Here is an 18,269-nt window from a genome sequence, read left to right on the forward strand (position 1 = left end):
ATCCTGAAATAATAACTCAAACTTATTAGTTTATTTATTAATAAAAACGTGTAAAGTATGTTACCTCTTTTATGGAGGAATATTAAATAAATTTACTTAAAATTGATTTTTTCTAGTAAATTCATTAAGTAACATATTATATATAATATTTATTAAAATTAATTTTCTCTCACAAAATTTATTTAAATATTCAACTAAATTATAATAACAACATTATATAATAATAAATATTAATTAATAATATATTTATTGTATAAAACAAATTTAATTATTTATTATTTGCTCCAATAAGACTTTGCGGAAAATACAATTTAAGATTATTAAATTAGATTAACAATATTAATATATTATAATTAATAATTTAAAAAAATTTTCTTCTTTATTAAACTTATCCACTAAGACATTAGACAAAATAAAATTTAGAAAATTAATAAATTAAATTTTAATAAATTAATTAGTATTAATGTGTTATAAGTAATAATTCCCCCTTAAAAAGGCTTTTCTTTTTCTATATTCATTAAATAAAACATCATAATTATTTCTTACTAATTAAAATTTATTCTTTTGTCCCATAATACATTTGACAAAATAAAATTTAATAAATTATTGTTCTTCTCCTAAATTTATAAAGTAAAACATTATTAATTATTTATTATTTATCAAAATTTATTATTTTTTGCCGTAAAACATTAGACAAAAAAATTCAATTAATTAATAAAATACATTAAATTTAAAGTAACAATATTATCGAATTGTAATTAATAAATCTATTTTAACATAACTTTTTTTGTGATGCTGTCGTACCTTTATTAATAAAATATTCTTAATTATCAATTATTTGTTAAGTTTTTTTCTATTCTCCAATAAGATGAAAAAAATAAAATATATTAAATATTTCTAGAGATATTTGTATGTGTATTTTTTAATCAAATCATCATTATTTATTTATTATATATAAAAAATTATCCTTTTTTCCCATAAAATAGACAAAATAAAATTTAATAAATTATTAAATTAATAATATTAATATGTTATAATTAATAATTCCATCATAAGGGTTTTCTATAGATGTTTTTCCATGTTTATTAAGTAAAACATTATTAATTATTAAATAAAATTAATTATTTTCTCCAATATAATATTTAAAAAAATAAAATTTAATTAATTATTAAATTAAAATGAAATGATTAACAATATTAATTATTATTAATAATTTAATTTAATTTTTTTTTTTTATTTTTTCTTGTATATTTATTTATTATTATTAAGACACCATTAATTTTTTATCAGTTATTAAAATTTATCCTTTTCCCCAATAAAACAAAATAATTGATTAAAATCAATGATAAAACTAATTATTATTAATTAATAAATGTATTAATTATCGATAAATAAATTTGAATGATGAAATTATCAATTGTCTAAATTAAAATAATTAATAATTCATTACTTTTTATTAATAAAGGCTTAAAAGCAAAGAAATAATGACTTTTAAAATAGATTATTCATAATAGAAATAATAAAAAGTAATATAATTTAAGACATAACAATTACTCCTCGTATTATATTAATTTTGTTTGCACCTCGTAATATTAGTTCGCAAGAAGAAGCTTAGAGGGAGCCTCTTCTTCAAAATTTTCTAGATATTTCTACAGCTGATTTTTTACAAAACTGTTAGTTTAATTTTGATGCCTTCATATTTTTTTAATTTATCTCATACTTTAAGCAATTCATAAATACAAAGTATACTGTTATAACATCAAAAAAACATGAACTTATTACAGAGCTCTGTAAGTCGATAGTGTTCTGCGCAACACGTTTTTTGGTATTTTCCAGTGACATTTAAGAGAAGCAAAATAAAACCAGCTGTCAGATATACAGCAAATCTTGTTTGATCGAAAGAACACGTATGTTAGTGTAATTTAACCTTGTACAGTAGTTTTACATTCGGTTATTTTGTTTAAATTTCGTTGTGTTCATAACTGGCAACAAACTGTGGTGTATGTGTAACTTTTAATTCAACAATTAACTGAAGGTTATCTATTTACAACAGTTTCAGCAAGTGATAAAAGTTATGATAAAGTACTGTGTTGATTAGTAGTTTTATTTTTGTTATAATGGCCAACACAAAATGCAAAGTAAGAACTAAATTACTAAGTTAAGTTACGGTTTAACAACTGTTAAAATTTTAGGAATGTGGCTGCGAGTGTAAAAAGTGCGGCGACCACGATGTTCAGCTGCATGTTGAGATAGAGAATCTCAAGCAGAAGCTGTTTGAAAGGGAGAGCCACATAGTGACAATGGAAACCAATTTCCTGAATGAGGCCAATAAATTTCCTAGTGGTGAGCTGGTGGCACTCAGGGATGAGCTTCTGACATGGCAAGACAAGTACAAAAGGTGGGAATCCCCATTACTAACACTACTTAAGTGACATTGGAAATTTCCAATGAACCATACCATTTATGTTTGTTATGTATAAAGTTTAAATTAATTTATATGCAAAACTAATTCCAGATTGTATGAGGCACACCGAAGAGTCCAAAGAGTTAATCAAGGTTTGGAGGATAAATTGCTTAAGCTGGTGGATGTGTGTGAAACTGATAAAACAACATTGACAAAAGATGTGGCAACCTTATCCCACAAACTTGCTGAGGCCAATTACTCCATTAAAAAATTGTCTGAGGACAATGTAAGTTAACTTGTATTAATTATTGATTTCTATATAACTCAGTTTTCATTTCTGTGGCCTGTAAAAATAGTTTTATAGCTTTTGACCCAAATGTTACACTGTAATAAATATTTTATGGCCATGTACATAAATATTGTGCCATGTATATTGCTTGTTTTATGCTTTTCATATTGATAAGTTATATTTTATGTTTAATATTACAATTCTCAATTTTTCAACAACCAGATAAATACTTTTGTTTAATTCATGAGCTGTCAATCAAAAAATTTATCAGTATTGATTTATTTTGATGGAATAAAATCTGCATTAATATATCTTATCTTGTATTGATAGATAAAGGTCAGTCACTGTCCTATATAATTATTCACCCATTAATTAAACAATTGCCAATAGGTAATGTGCCTTTTAATAACACATTTACTTAGTTTTTTGTGACAAATTTCACTTGTATAGTTTAGAATGTACTGTGGTGGCCAGAGAAATAAAACACATTACTTTCTTAACGTTAATTAAGAAAGTACACCTTTAATTAAGTGCTATTAAAATTTTTATATTTTATTTAAAATAACTACACCTTATTCTTTCTCCCATTACTCATTTAGTACCTAAATCAAAATAATTTCTTCTCAAATTATATCTTAAACAAAATAAATTCAAAATGTGGCTGGCCACAGAAAAATATGATATATTTATTAATTACTTTATACATAACTTTAAACAAAATTGTTAATATTTTATTGGTTAAAAAAGTATAGAACATTGAAATATATTTTTAATACTGACAGGACAAAATTTGAATTAAATTCTTTGTATGAAACAACTTATAAATAAAAATATATAATAGAAAGAATTTATTTATTTATTTTATTTTCTGACTGAATGGTCAATATAAATTGTATGATTTAAACATTTTACTCAACTGTTACATATTTTATTTGGTTGTTTTTTCGTTTGTATGTGTTCTCAAAGCAAGGACAGTTTTGCGGGCTTTTTACACAACATATTTTTCCTCAAATCTTTAATGATCTTACAAAAAGTTTCTGCCTTTTGGTAATCCAAACTGGTTTTGCTTGTATACAATTTATTGCCACGGTTGTGACAGCAACATACCTTGGGATGATAACGTTTTTCTTTATGTTTGCGACAGCTTCCAACTTTATAACTTCTCTCAGAAGTTTGGCACAATTTGTTTTTATACTGTGGAATCTTTGATCCATATTTACAGCACTTACATTGACAGGGGACCTTGTCAGTTTGTACATTTTTAGACTCAGTCCTGTACACGTTAATATCAGGGATATGTTGGGTATTAACTGCTTTCCCACAGGACACCTGCACATTTCGTCGCTTTCTTAAATTGTCCAACTTTTGAGACTTTTTTTTACAACAGTTACAGCTGGGGAAGTCAATTTTCTTAACACATTTACAACGTTGATTTGAGGACACTGTCGTCCGACAACTGGGAAAGTGTTTAACTTCAATTTTCTTAACACATTTACAACGTTGATTTGAGGACATCGTCGTCCGGGAATAATAAGGACAAGAACCTGCATCCTGTGTTTTCTTAGTTGTTGACTTGTCTGATTTTTTATTTTTCAGTGGGGTCATTGGTTTGTCCCGACAGATATACTCTACAATCTCTTTAATGTCTGCATGCTTTGATTTCTTAGTACTTAATTCCTCGGAGCTTTTGTACTTCAATGGCGTCATAGGTTTGTCCCAACAAATACAGGAAGTATCATTAACAGGAATTCTACATGATTTGCCAAAGCACTTACTTCCCAATAACTCGACACACAACGTGTCACTTAGGTAGCTGTCCTCACTTCTTCTAGCTCCAACACGATTGCCTGGGTTTTTAATTCTCATATTATAAGACTTTTATAAATTAATTCACATAATATGGTTTGCTTCAATGAATTTTAAAAAATACATTTAACTTCTAAATTTGACACTAATATTTGTAGTAATTGTTGAAATTGTTTAGGTTGACACAATCGTCGAAGTTAGAATAAAATAGTAAATGTTAATATAACTAAGTTAAACATTAGGAAAACTAAAATAATACATAAATAATTAATTTAATTACTTATTTTTTTAATTTTTTATTCCAGGAGAGATATAAGAATGATTTATCCCTGGCTATCCAGTTTCTGCAGTGCAAACAAAGTAACTTTGTTTCACAAAAGTATGATTCAGTAAGTATTGTTTTTTAATACATTAATGATGACTGAACAAAGTAAATATATTCTTGTTCAGTCAATTAGTGCCGGAACAATTTTAATGGTAATAATAATTAAATAAATCATGATTCAGCTGTCGCCCGAAGTCCAGTCTCAAGTCTCCATGTTCATGACGACGAAACGAAAACCGGAGGAGCGTCGCACACCTCCGGAAGTGCGGAGCATCAAAGTCAACATTCCCACGTTCCCGCCCACGGCCATGGTCTACTCAGTGCCCAAATCGCCTAAGCCGGACCGCAAGGCTCCCGTTGAGGAACCGGCGGACCAGCAGGTGGACATCGTGTCCGCCGCCATAATGGCCAAGGTCCTGGAGGAGAGGCAGAAGGAGCGGGCGACCGCCAAGCACTGCGACACGTGCACATGTGCCAAGAACCTGAAGATCATACACGACGTGACGCACCACAGCGTCGGGACACAGACGGGGGAGTATCGGGAGATGCTGTGCCTCAGGTGTAACGATTTGGTTCAGCTTCACAGCTCGACAAGTGAGTGGCTGCTTCCAACTCTCTAGTTTAACAATACCAAGTTACACAAGACAATGTATCACTGAAAAATTAATGGTTTTATTGTAAAATTACGCAGATTTTGATAAAGGAGATAGTTTGAAGACATATTTTTGAAAATTGGAGTATATGAGCGATAGTGTAGTCTTTCTAAAACATTAAATAACGTTTGTTTTACAGATGTGAAACTGGTTCGTGGCGTAGACACCACCACAACCGCAACCAAAGTGCCAACGGAACCGGAACCGATACAACAGAACGTGGTGAAGGTGCACCCGAATAATTTCCTCGCCGACGAAAAGTCGAAAACCACCACCTCGAATAACAGCAGCCTAATTGACCTGCGGACTAATTCCGATAATTGTTCGCCGAGGAATGATCTGTCCAACCCCAATAACAACGTGAGCAGCGACACCAGCGGCTACCAGGACGTGATGTTTTATAACGTGAACGAGAAACGGTCGCCCAAGATACAGAACACGGTGACCCATCACAGATTGTGCGACAAGGCGTCGCCCACTTACGAGATCGAGAGGGACAAGGCGGATTTGGAGAAGAATGTCGACAAGTTGAGTGCCAAAAATTCATCTTCCGATAATTTACGGGGACCCAGGTAATACACAATTCAATGCAATGTGTAAGTTGTTTATCCATTTAACAGAATCACACACTTGTTAAATTTCAAACAATGTATTAATTGATTAACATATTTTAAAATTAAATTAATAAATTCTTTATATTAATCTCCTAATACATTACATAAATTGGTTTTGATAATTTATCAACGAGATTAATTAATCATTTCTAACTAGATATTAGAATTAAAAATAGATTTTAAGGTCTACTTAAATTTAAAACAAATAATTTAGAATTTTATCGATATATAAACTTTAATTTTACATTTATTTATTTATAATTCAATTACTTATTATTAACTTTTTATATTATTTTTTATTATATATTATATTATAATCTGCATTCATCCTTTAAAGACAATTTCTTCAGTTTATCAAACAGATTTTTAACCATTTTCAATTAATCTTCTCTATTTTTGTTGTATACTTAATATAACTGAAAATAAATACTATAATTTCTGTCTAGATATTAAATTTAAATATAGATTTTATCGTGTATTGAGGCTTCTCCATTCGTCCATACATTATATTATTATTTTTGGTATTTCAGATTTTTTGTATATTTTTATAATTAAACAAATATGCAATTCATATAATAATTATAATGACCAAGAAAATTATCTTTATTATTTAATTACTTACCTTATTTTTCTAATATTATAAAATTTATTGCCTTCTTATCTAAATGAAATTTTATTCAATTTATCAAGAGATTTTTAGATATTTTCAATTAATTATCTTTATTTTTATTATATATTTAATATAACTGAAAATAAATATTATAATTTCTGTCGAGTTATTAAATTTAAAAATACATTTTGTGGTCTATTGAGGTGTCTCCAACATATAATTTGTTAAAAATTAGGTTGACTGATGAACATGTTTGCTGTTTTATTTTTATTTTATTTGCATTGAAATCTTATTTATTAATAGTTTTTATATTTATGTAGACTTTCGTCCATATATTATTATATTATTATTATTATATTTGTCATTTAATTACTTACATTATTTTTCTAATATTATAAAATCCATTACATTCTTATCTGAAAGAAATTTTCTTCAATTTATCAAAGAGGTTTTTAGATATTTTCAATTAATTATCTTTATTTCTATTATATATTTAATATAACTGAAAATAAATATTATAATTTCTGTCGAGTTATTAAATTTAAAAATACTTTTTGTGATCTAATGAGGTTTCTCCATAATGGTATAATTAAACAAAAATATAATTTGTTAAAATTGGGTTGACTCTTGAACATGTTTGCTATTTTATTTTTATTTTATTTGAATTAAAATCATATTTATTAATACTTTTTATATTTATGTAGACATTCGTCTATATATTATATTATTATTTTTAGCATTTGGGATTTTTTTATATTTTTATAACTCAACAAATATGTAATTTATTTAATAATTATAATAACCAAGAAAATTACCTTTATCATTTAAATAGTTACATTATTTTTATAATATTATAAAATCCATTGCATTCATATCTTAAAGGAATTTTCTTCAATTTATCAAAGACATTTAGATATTTTCAATTAATTTTCTTTGTTTTTATTTTATATTTAATATTACTCAAAATAAATCTTATAATTTCTGTCTAGATATTAAATATAAAGATACATTTTGTGGTCTATTGAGGTTTCTCCAAATCAATATAATTAAACAAAAATATAATTTGTTAAGAATTAGGTTGACTAATGAACATATTTGTTGCTTTATTTTTATTTTAATTGAATTAAAATCTAATTTATTAATACTTTTTATATTTATGTAGACATTTGTTTATATTATATTATTATTTTTGGCATTTGGGATTTTTTGTATATTTTTATAATTAAACAAATATATAATTTATATAATGATTATAATAATCAAGAAAATTATCTTTATCACTTAATTAGTTACATTATTTTTAAAATATTATAAAATCCATTGCATTCATATCTTAAAGGAATTTTCTTCAATTTATCAAAGATATATTTATAATTTCTGTCTAGATATTAAATATAAAAATACATTTTGTGGTATATTAAGGTTCTCCAAATTATTATGATTAAACAAAAATATAATTTGTTAAAAATTAGGTTGACTAATGAAGATATTTGTTATTTTATTTTTATTTTAATTGAATTTATTATATATAGACATTTGTCCATATATTATATTATTTTTAGTATTTGGGATTTTTTGTATATATAATTAAACAAATATGTAATTTATATAACAATTATAATAACCAAGAAAATTTTCTTTATAATATAATTACCTTTATTTATTTTTTTAATACATATTATAAAATCCACTGCATTCATTTCTTGAAGAAACTTTCTTCAGTTTATCAGAGATTTTTTGCCAATTTCAATTAATCTTCTTTATTTTTCTTTGAATGTTTAATATGACTCAAAATAAATACTCTTTAGATATTAAATTTAAAAAGAGATTATTATTCCACTTAATTATTTTTTATTTATTTATGTATTATTGTTATGAATTTTTATATATTCATTACATTTTTGTCAGGTATTGCTCGATGAGACTGCAGAGCGGCTCGCGCAACATCCTGCTGGACAACACCCACAACAACGTCGCCCCGGTCCTCTACACCCGGGGCCCTCGCTCCCGCAAGGACGACGACGACGCCACCCGCCTCGCCGACTCGGAGTCGGGCAGCGAGCGCAACATATCGCTGATCAGCGAGAACTCGGCGCAGAACCAGCAGCGCGTGGCCGCCTGGATCGAGACGACGATGGAGAACAACGACGTAAGTAGCTCGGACAATTCGCGGTGCGACTCGCTGACGAGGCTGCCGCCGGGCGGCGGCGACAGGGCGAAGTACGCGGAGATGGAGGAGAACGTTAAGCGGTTCCTGTTCGGGGAGACGCAGTTCATGAAAACGGTCGAGTTGGGGAAAAAGAAGTATAAGCTGTATCAGGATCATCCTATTGCACATTGAATTAAACTTTCTTTTCCATACTCTTTATGCTAGTTTGGGTGCACTGAACATGAAAAATATTTTTCTAGTTAAAGGGTTTATTATTTATTCTTTTATACTTCCAGAAATTTTATTGGAAAGATAACTAGATTATCCATCCGGCGGTATAAATTTCATTCTTTCAGAAGAAAAATAACAGTTACAGTTGAAGAAACTTCAAAAGACTCCAATATGTGGCTGTCCCATCAATATTGATATTTGAAAGCAGACAGTCTTATCTCTTTTATGATAAAATGACCAATATATCATTGGATGTAATAGACTCTTTTTGTTTGATCTGGATATCTCCTTTAGGATTTTCAGGTTTCTTATATAAAGTTCAGTTCCTGCTGATTAAAATGTTGAGGTATTGTTAAATCTGCTTCAGAGTTTTAGTTGTTCTTCATCAAACGTTAATGTTTCTGTGCCATCTTCTGGCAATATAGGAAGACTGTTGAAGGATGGAATGAATATATCTTCAGAATTCAGCAATAAGACCTGTATCTCGTCTTACTGCTGAATCTAGATTGGGATATGTCCATTTGTGAATATTGTTTCTAATAATGCCTTTCATATTTAAGAGACCAAAATTACAATCCTTGGTTTTATGGTTCCTTCCAACTCATTCATTTATTCAGAAGAAAAATGACTGAGTTATAGCCGAAAATTGTTCAAAAGACTTCAGTATGAGGCCATCCCATCCATATTGGTATTGATGAGCATCCAATCTCATCTCTTTTATGATTAAATGCTAAATATATCATTGGATAAAATTCTTTTCATTTTTCTGGATGTTTCTTTTAAGAACTTCTCTTAGATCCTTCAATTTTTTCTAATTAAAATGTTAAGGTATTGTTAAAACTGCTTCAGAGTTTTAGTTGTTCTTCATCAAACGTTGATGTTTTTGTGCCATCTTCTGGCAATGTAGGAAGACTGCTGAAGGATGGAATGAATATATCTTCAGAATTCAGCAATAAGACCTGTATCTCGTCTTACTGCTGAATCTAGATTGGGATATGTCCATTTGTGAATATTACTTCTAATAATGCCTTTGATATTTAAGAGACCAAAATAACATTCCTTGGTTTTATGGTTCCTTCCAACTCATTCATTTATTCAGAAGAAAAATGACTGAGTTATAGCCGAAAATTGTTCAAAAGACTTCAGTATGAGGCCATCCCATCCATATTGGTATTGATGAGCATCCAATCTAATCTCTTTTATGATTAAATGCTAAATATATCATTGGATAAAATTCTTTTCATTTTTTTGGATGTTTCCTTTAAGAACTTCTCTTATATCCTTCAATTTTTTCTAATTAAAATGTTAAGGTATTGTTAAATCTGAAGAAAAATGACTGAGTTACAGCTAAAAATTGTTCAAATGACTTCAGTATGAGGCCATCCCATCTATATTGGTATAGAAGAGCAGCCAATCTCTTTTATGATGTAAAATATATCATTGGATAAGATTCTTTCGTTTAATCTGGATGTCTCCTTTAAGAATTTCTCTTAGATCCTTCAAGGCATTGTTAAATCTGCTTCAGAGTTCTTATTCTTCATCAAACGTTGACAGTCTAGGGAGGCTACTGAAGGATGGAATAAATATTTCTTCAAAATGAGGTAGAAGTTTATTTTTTCTGCTATTTGAAGTACCATTGGACTACTTTAATCAAGCTTTCCTATTCATTCTATACACCTCGTTACATAAACTGATAAACCAGAAAAGTCAAATTTGTCATTAACTAAGGGAAATGAAGTAAGTAACAACTGGGATTTAGGTGTTCAGTGTACTCTAATTACCCTAAAGAAAATATATAATATAAAATCTTTGTTGATGCGGCATATTGTAAATGAGTGACATAATAACCCCAAATTAAAAATGCTTTAAACATGGTTTCGTTTGTTCTTAACGTTCTCTCCCATTTCAGCTTCTTGTTGTACATTTAACAACATTTCATAACATAAAATAACCAGGTAAATTTATTTATTAACTAATTATACACTGAATGTTTTTGTATTTAAATCATGTCAGTATTATTGTATTAATATAAGGACTATTATTTGAGTATTACGGAAATTTCAAGTACAAAAGGACTTACAAAAATTTGGAAACTGGTCGTGCACGCTCAAAATGTAACAACATAGTATTAGCCCAATAAACTATTTTTCTACATTTTTGTAGTCCGCAGTATTTTAAGTGTAACATTGGCTTCCATTTTGGTTTCTTTTTTAGTTGATAAGAGCACAACAATGAGAGAAACTGGAAATTGTTTGTGACAATCTAAAATACCTACGATGGCATACGGTTTTGCGTGAGGGAACTTTAATCTCTAAACTGGTGTATACAAGGTAATGTTTATTTTTTCTTAAATCATAACTGAAAATTTCATTGTGACTAACTAACAAACATATCTGGATCTACAATTTTTAAAATCATATACTAACATACATTTTCTTTGCTTTAACCAATTGCACCACATTTATTATAGACATCACAACAATATTTTAAAAATTTGAATCACATATAAATATGTCCAAATAGCTGCTTTATCCAATACTTATGTTAGCAATAAGACACCTCTAGTCAGCAGACGATAAACCTATAACGAAGAATAAAACAATGAAGGCAAGATAAAGAAGTATTTTGGAGTATTTAACTGTAAATACTGGTTGAACTATTAAATCAAAGTATTAAAAACACACAGTAATTGCCCAGTATACCCATTAATCACATTTCAAATAAAATCGAACTAGTCACAATCAAAATAGTGCAAATTTTGGTATGCCATTGTACATTGAGAAATAGAAGAAATATTTTGAAAAAAAAAAGAAAAATTGGATATAAGCTGTGATTATACATGTAACGTGAGATTTTTATTATAATAATAATAATAATAATAGTATATAGATAAGTATGTAAATGTATCCTGACCAAAAGATGTACCTACTTTTTATGTTTTATTTATTTATAACGTTTTATGTAAAAATTGTAATTTTATATTAGTAAATTTGTAATTTTATTTTTATAACACAATGCATATGTGCACAATATTGATTTAAACGCATAATAAAGAATTGATTTTAATGCGATGAATAGTTGGATGTATCGTAGATTAATAGGGTATTTGTTTAACGACTGATTTAATGTACGATATCCTTGTATCTGTAGATACTTTTAAAATTTAGTATAATATATATGTGAAAACGTCTTCTACATTGTAAAAATATATTATATTGGTAGATGTAAATAAAGTAATTTTATGATTTAAATGATTTTTATTATTACACCCTAATATGTCAGGTAAAAGTAACCAAACAAATACAAAGCGCATTCGCCATAATTTTAAATTTTTGATTTATAATTCATTATAAATAATGATTGTATTTCGAGAATTCTATACATATTTTTGTATATTTGCATTTTGCCTTTATCTTCTATATACTTTATTTCTTTCCCTTATTTAATTAATACTATTAATGTAATTTAATAATTTATGTTCCATAAAAATAATTTATTCATGACATTTATACTCTATACTTTATACTTTTGGTTTTAATATAACATTAGAAAATTTTTACTATATTATATAATTTTTATTACGAATAATTGCACTGTAAAAACAAAATTATACACTTACTAATACAAATGTATTACAAAACTTGAATATTTTAAACAATTATAGCAATTTATCAATGATTGTCAGAAACGATTAAATTGAGCAGAAAATATAGATAATTTAAATTTATAATTCTATCCATGATCCTTTAACTAAATATACGACACTTGCAGACTTTTATAAGAAATTTAATTTTCAAATGTATAATTTGTAATAATATTCAGTTACGCATACTTTAAAAGAAATAGAACATCATTCAACAATATTATTAATATTATTCTTCAAAAATGTAGTAAAAAAATAGTTAATTATAAAAATAAAAGAGTATATTTTTGTAGTCACACTTTATATTATATTTTTGACCATTATTAATACACTTTAATTTATTTAAAACATAAATACTGACTAGTAATTAAAAGTAAATGATATTTTTTCTATAAATCTTGAAAGACATAATTAATAAATAATAATAAAATATGAATATTTTTCTATTATTTAATTTATTTTAGTAATAATAAAGTAAAAAATAATTAATAATTAATAAAGTCTAATTAAATTATTCATTTTTATATTTTAGAAGACATAAAATGTTTAAAATTATTATGGAATATTATAAAAATGTAAATTTGTTCTACATATTCTTTTTACAAAAATATGCATTAATATTTTAATAATAAATAGTTCCTGTTAACATCAAAAATTATAATATTTAACATAGATTTATTTATTTACTTTAAAACGTTTTATTATTTTATGAGTGATAATTATATTGAATACGATTACGTAAATAATATATTTTCTAATCATAATCTTTTAACGAAATAAAGACTAATTAATTGACATTCACCAATTTGAAAATATTTAAATTATTTTCTGTGTCTAATCTGTTATAATATATGTCATATTTCTTATAATTATGGCTGTATATTTAAAAATACCAATAATTCAAAAGGTATTCAGTAATTAATATATTAATATTGTATAATAATCATATATTTTTAAATATCGTTTTTAAAAGCATAATTAGCAAAAATATATATTATAATAATTAATAAATAAGAAAATCCAATAATGAAATATGAACAGTTTAAATTCATATTATTTTTAATATTTACAAATTTTTAATATTGTAATAATAAATAGTTTGTCAACATTGAAAAGTATTCTTTAAATAAGAGTCATTAATAATATAATATTAATAATTAACATATATTTATTTGTTCGTATTCAAAATATTTTAAATAATTTGACAGTAATAGTAATAAATAATTAATAAATACAATACCGTAAATATACTATTTTACCTCTTTATAAGCTTTTAAAAAAATAAAGACTAATTTACTGGCATTTAACAATTTGAATGTTTTTGAGAATATTTAAATTATTTGCAATATTTAGTTTGATTTATATTTGTTATGTTTTCAATGATTAATAAATAATTAATTAATAATAATGATTAAAAATATAATAATAAACAGTAATAATGATAAACATATATTTAGTTTTTTGTAATTAAAATATTTAAAATATTTTAACAGTCAGAATAATATTAATAACAATTATTAAAAAATAGGAAATATAATTATGGCTTGACTTCAAATAACCATCGTTTGATAATTAATACACATTTAGATTTTGGTATTTAACATATTTTAATAGCAACAAATAATTAATAAAATCCAATAATGAAAGAATAATTTAAATACATTATGAATAATTACATTTTTTTTAATATTCTTTAATAATATAAATAACTTTTATCAACTTCTGTATATTTAAAAAAGTTATTGGACATAAATAACCAACCCTTAAAACCCATTTAATAATAAGATGTAATTGATGTTAAAAATTTACATATATTTATAGTTTTTGTTAATAATAATTAATAATTAACAAAACATAATAATGAAAGTATGAACAATTTATCTTCATGTTACAAACCACAACCTTTTAATTAAATATGTGACATTTATTTAAAAAATTTAATCAATTCTTATTAAGTATTATTCATGATTAATATTTTATTCTTCTTCACCATTTACATGTTATTATGAACGAATATCATTTATTTAACGAAGGATTTTTTTAAATATATAAACTGTTATTATATGAATTTTTAATATAATAATTATAATAAATATTTATGAATAATTAATAAAATAACGAAAATATAATCAATTTTAATTCTTAATCCTTTAATTAAATATGTTACACTAAACTAAAAATGTTATATAATTTTTAGTATAATTTTTAATAAAAATTTTGATATTCATTTTTTAATTTAAATTAATTAATATTTAACATATATTTAATTATGGTATTTATTAAACAATAGTCTAATATTGTTAAAAATTCTTAAATTGTTTCATTTCAAAAATAAAAAAAAAAAATTGATTTTGTTGATAAAAAATATTTTCTGTAACGAAGGACTTTTAATAAAGTTTTTAATAAAAATAAATAATAATAATAATAGTAAATATTTATGAACAATATATTTATTTTAGAATGTTTTTTAAATTATTATTAATATTTCTTCAGTTATTTTGCTATATTAAAATATATTTAATTTTTAATAATAGTTTTGATATTAATTAATAAAAACTAAATTTTAATATATAAATGTACTGAAGTCTTTTAATTTCTTTGTATATATTATTAATTAAATTAAGTTTATTAAAGTTTTTAATAAAAATAAATAATAATAATAGTAAATATTTTTGAAAAATAATTACTTTTAAAATGTTAAATTTTTTAAATTATTATTAACATTACTTTTTTTATTATTTTGTTATATTAAAATACTTTTAATTTTTAATAATAGTTTTGATATTCATTTTTTTCTTTTGAATTAATTAATAAAAACTAAATTTTAATATATAAATGTACGGGAGCCTTTTAATTTGATTGTATATATTATATATTAAATTATTTACATCAAAATATGAACAAAAAATCTTCTAAGTTTAATTTAATATATTTTTTAATATTGTCAATTTAAACATATTTTAAAAGGATTAAAATATTTTGGAGAAACAATAAAATATATAATTTATTCTTTATATTAATTTTTCAAAAATATATTACCAACTGCAATTTTTTAGAAAATAAAATAAAATAGTATTTAACTGAAATTCATCTCAGAGTGTTGCCAACTTCAAAAAACCATCATGTTGAAAACCAATCAATTATTAATAATGTCAAACTAAAAAAATTAAAAAATTATTTTAAATATTAATTATGATTAATAATTAAAAAAAAAATAAAAGAAATTGTATTAATTATTAATTATGATTGTTAATTTACGGGCCGACATTAATTTATATATTAATTATATTAACGACAATATTATCATTAATTCAGTCATTTTTTTTCTTTAATAACAATTTTATTATTATTAAAATATTGTATGTTAATATCTCATTAAAAATAAACTTCCAAATAATTAATCGTCGCCTTCAAAAGCGTCCGACAATCGGAGCGCTGCAACTTCAGACGTCTCCCCAATCGAAGACCCAGTGTCCCAAAATTCGGCGGCAAGTCACCCGTTTTTTCGCACACTGACCGCCTCAATTCCGCCACCGTCGACCCGCTCCGCGCCGCACCCGGGCCGCTTCCATTCATGAAAACCGCCGAAAATCGAGAGTAAAATAACGCATGTTCCCCATTGAGATTGGGCCGCGACCGTCCGGCGGGCGGCGTTGCTGCGTTTTCCCCCGTCATTCGCGTTCCGGTCGTCGTGCGTTGCGGTCGCCCGTCACACCGTCCCGAGTCCGTCTGCAGTTTGTCCCGTGTCGCGTCCCGCGTGTCCCGTTCACGTTGCCAGTGCGGATGATATGATTAGTGGCGTTTTGTTGTGAGATGTGATTGAGATTCTTGTGTGCGGCTGCGACTGTCGACCACCTTAAATATGACAGACTCGGAATCCAGCGATGACAGTTGGGAGAAATTCTTCGGTAAGTCCTGGAGATGTGTGTGGATCGTGTGGTGGCTGGTTAAAATCAATTTTTGCCGGTGCAATTGTTCGTGTCACTGTTGTTACCCTTGGGAATGCTGCGTGCATTTGTTTTTCAAGAATGTCGTTCCAATGTTTATTTTTGTGGGATCTGGTTTAAGGAAAAAACTGTACCATAATCGATGTGTTTAATTGAAATCAACAATAACAACTGCTTCAAAACATTCGTAGTTTTTTATATTATTTTAAAAAGCTTATTTCACGAAGTTAGTTTAATTGTCAAACAGATGTTCATGTTATTTATTAAAAAGTAAATTTTCTTCAGTTATAAACATAGGAAGTCATGGCTTTTCTTTAATTTTTCTTAAATGTCTTCAAATATAAAATTTTAGTTATTAATCTTCAACATTTTTCATTTTTTTATCAATTTATTGATATATATTTATGTTGTGAAATCAAATTTGAACAAGAATGTCAACAAGCAAATTACATTATTATTTTATTGCTAAATTTGCCTTTTATTTATATCATACAATTATCTTATCTTTAATAAAACTTTAATTTTAAGAAAATTAAAATTGTAAACAACATTGTGTTTTTTTTTGACACAGTTTTTTAAATTACTTAATATTGTTATTATTTTTAAATTATAAATGTTTTTATGTTTTTTTTATTCGATTTCATATATTTTTTATTGTGTGTTAAAATTTTATATTTAGAGCTTTTGTTTAACAATTTTTTATAGAAATAAAATTAACTATTTTCACTTAATATCAATTATAGGTTAAATCTTCCCTTTAAATATTTATTGTTTATTAAAAATTACAGTTAAATTTTTGCTTTATGTTTGATTTCATTTTTTAAAATTTCTTTAAATTTCATTAAATTTTAATTTATAAACGTGTCAAAGTTTTTAATTTGTTTGTATATATTTTATAATTCAAAATAAAAATTAAAATGATAATAACACACTTAAACTAAAAATTACATAAAATTTGTATTAAATATTATTTATTATTTATTTATTATTTATTTAACTAAAATTGTTAAAAAATTTGTATTAAATATTATTTATGATTAATAATTAATAACGTATTTTTAACAATAATTTTGATATTAATTTTCTTATTTCAATTAATTAATGTATGACATATATTTAATTATATTTAATTATGATACTTATTAAATATTAATCTAATATTGTCAATAATTCTTAAATTGTTTAATTTCAAATATATAAAAAGTTTGATTTGTTTAGTTAAAAATGTGTTCTGTAATGGAGTCTTTTAAATGAAATTTTTCTTTGAAATATATAAATTGTTATTATATGTATTTTTAATAATAATAATTAATAACGTATTTTTAACAATAATTTTGATATTCATTTTTTATTTCAATTAATTAATATATGACATATATTTAATTATGATATTTATTAAATATTAGTCTAATGTTGTCAATAATTCTTAAATTGTTTAATTTCAAATATATAAAAAGTCTTATTTGTTTAGTTAAAAATGTTTTCTGTAATGGAGTCTTTTTAATGAAATTTTTCTTTGAAATATGTAAATTGTTATTATATGTATTTTTAATAATAATAATAATTAACAACGCATAACAAAAATTTGATCAATTTTA

General features: G+C 25.1%; 2 protein-coding genes across 2 annotated transcripts in view; both read left to right on the plus strand.

The window, feature by feature from the left end:
- Positions 1–1,819: 1,819 nt before the first annotated feature.
- Positions 1,820–12,332, plus strand: LOC109604940 (uncharacterized). Its single transcript, XM_020021489.2, has 9 exons — positions 1,820–2,000; positions 2,054–2,138; positions 2,193–2,398; positions 2,516–2,690; positions 4,805–4,888; positions 5,007–5,418; positions 5,617–6,049; positions 8,610–8,850; positions 11,296–12,332. The coding sequence occupies exons 2-9, from the start codon at positions 2,118–2,120 to the stop codon at positions 11,314–11,316; spliced, it is 1,593 nt and encodes a 530-aa protein (XP_019877048.2). The 5' UTR covers positions 1,820–2,000; positions 2,054–2,117; the 3' UTR covers positions 11,317–12,332.
- Positions 12,333–16,294: 3,962 nt separating this feature from the next.
- The window catches only part of LOC109596242 (pleckstrin homology domain-containing family G member 1), a 206,620-nt gene continuing 204,645 nt past the window's right edge, over positions 16,295–18,269 (plus strand). The window contains exon 1 of the mRNA XM_049963747.1: positions 16,295–16,632. Coding sequence (XP_049819704.1) covers positions 16,587–16,632 — 46 coding nt within the window. The 5' untranslated portion in view covers positions 16,295–16,586. The remainder of the gene's footprint in view (positions 16,633–18,269) is intronic.

The sequence above is a fragment of the Aethina tumida genome, chromosome 2 (assembly GCF_024364675.1).
Source record: "Aethina tumida isolate Nest 87 chromosome 2, icAetTumi1.1, whole genome shotgun sequence".
Classification (NCBI taxonomy): Eukaryota; Metazoa; Arthropoda; class Insecta; order Coleoptera; family Nitidulidae; genus Aethina; species Aethina tumida.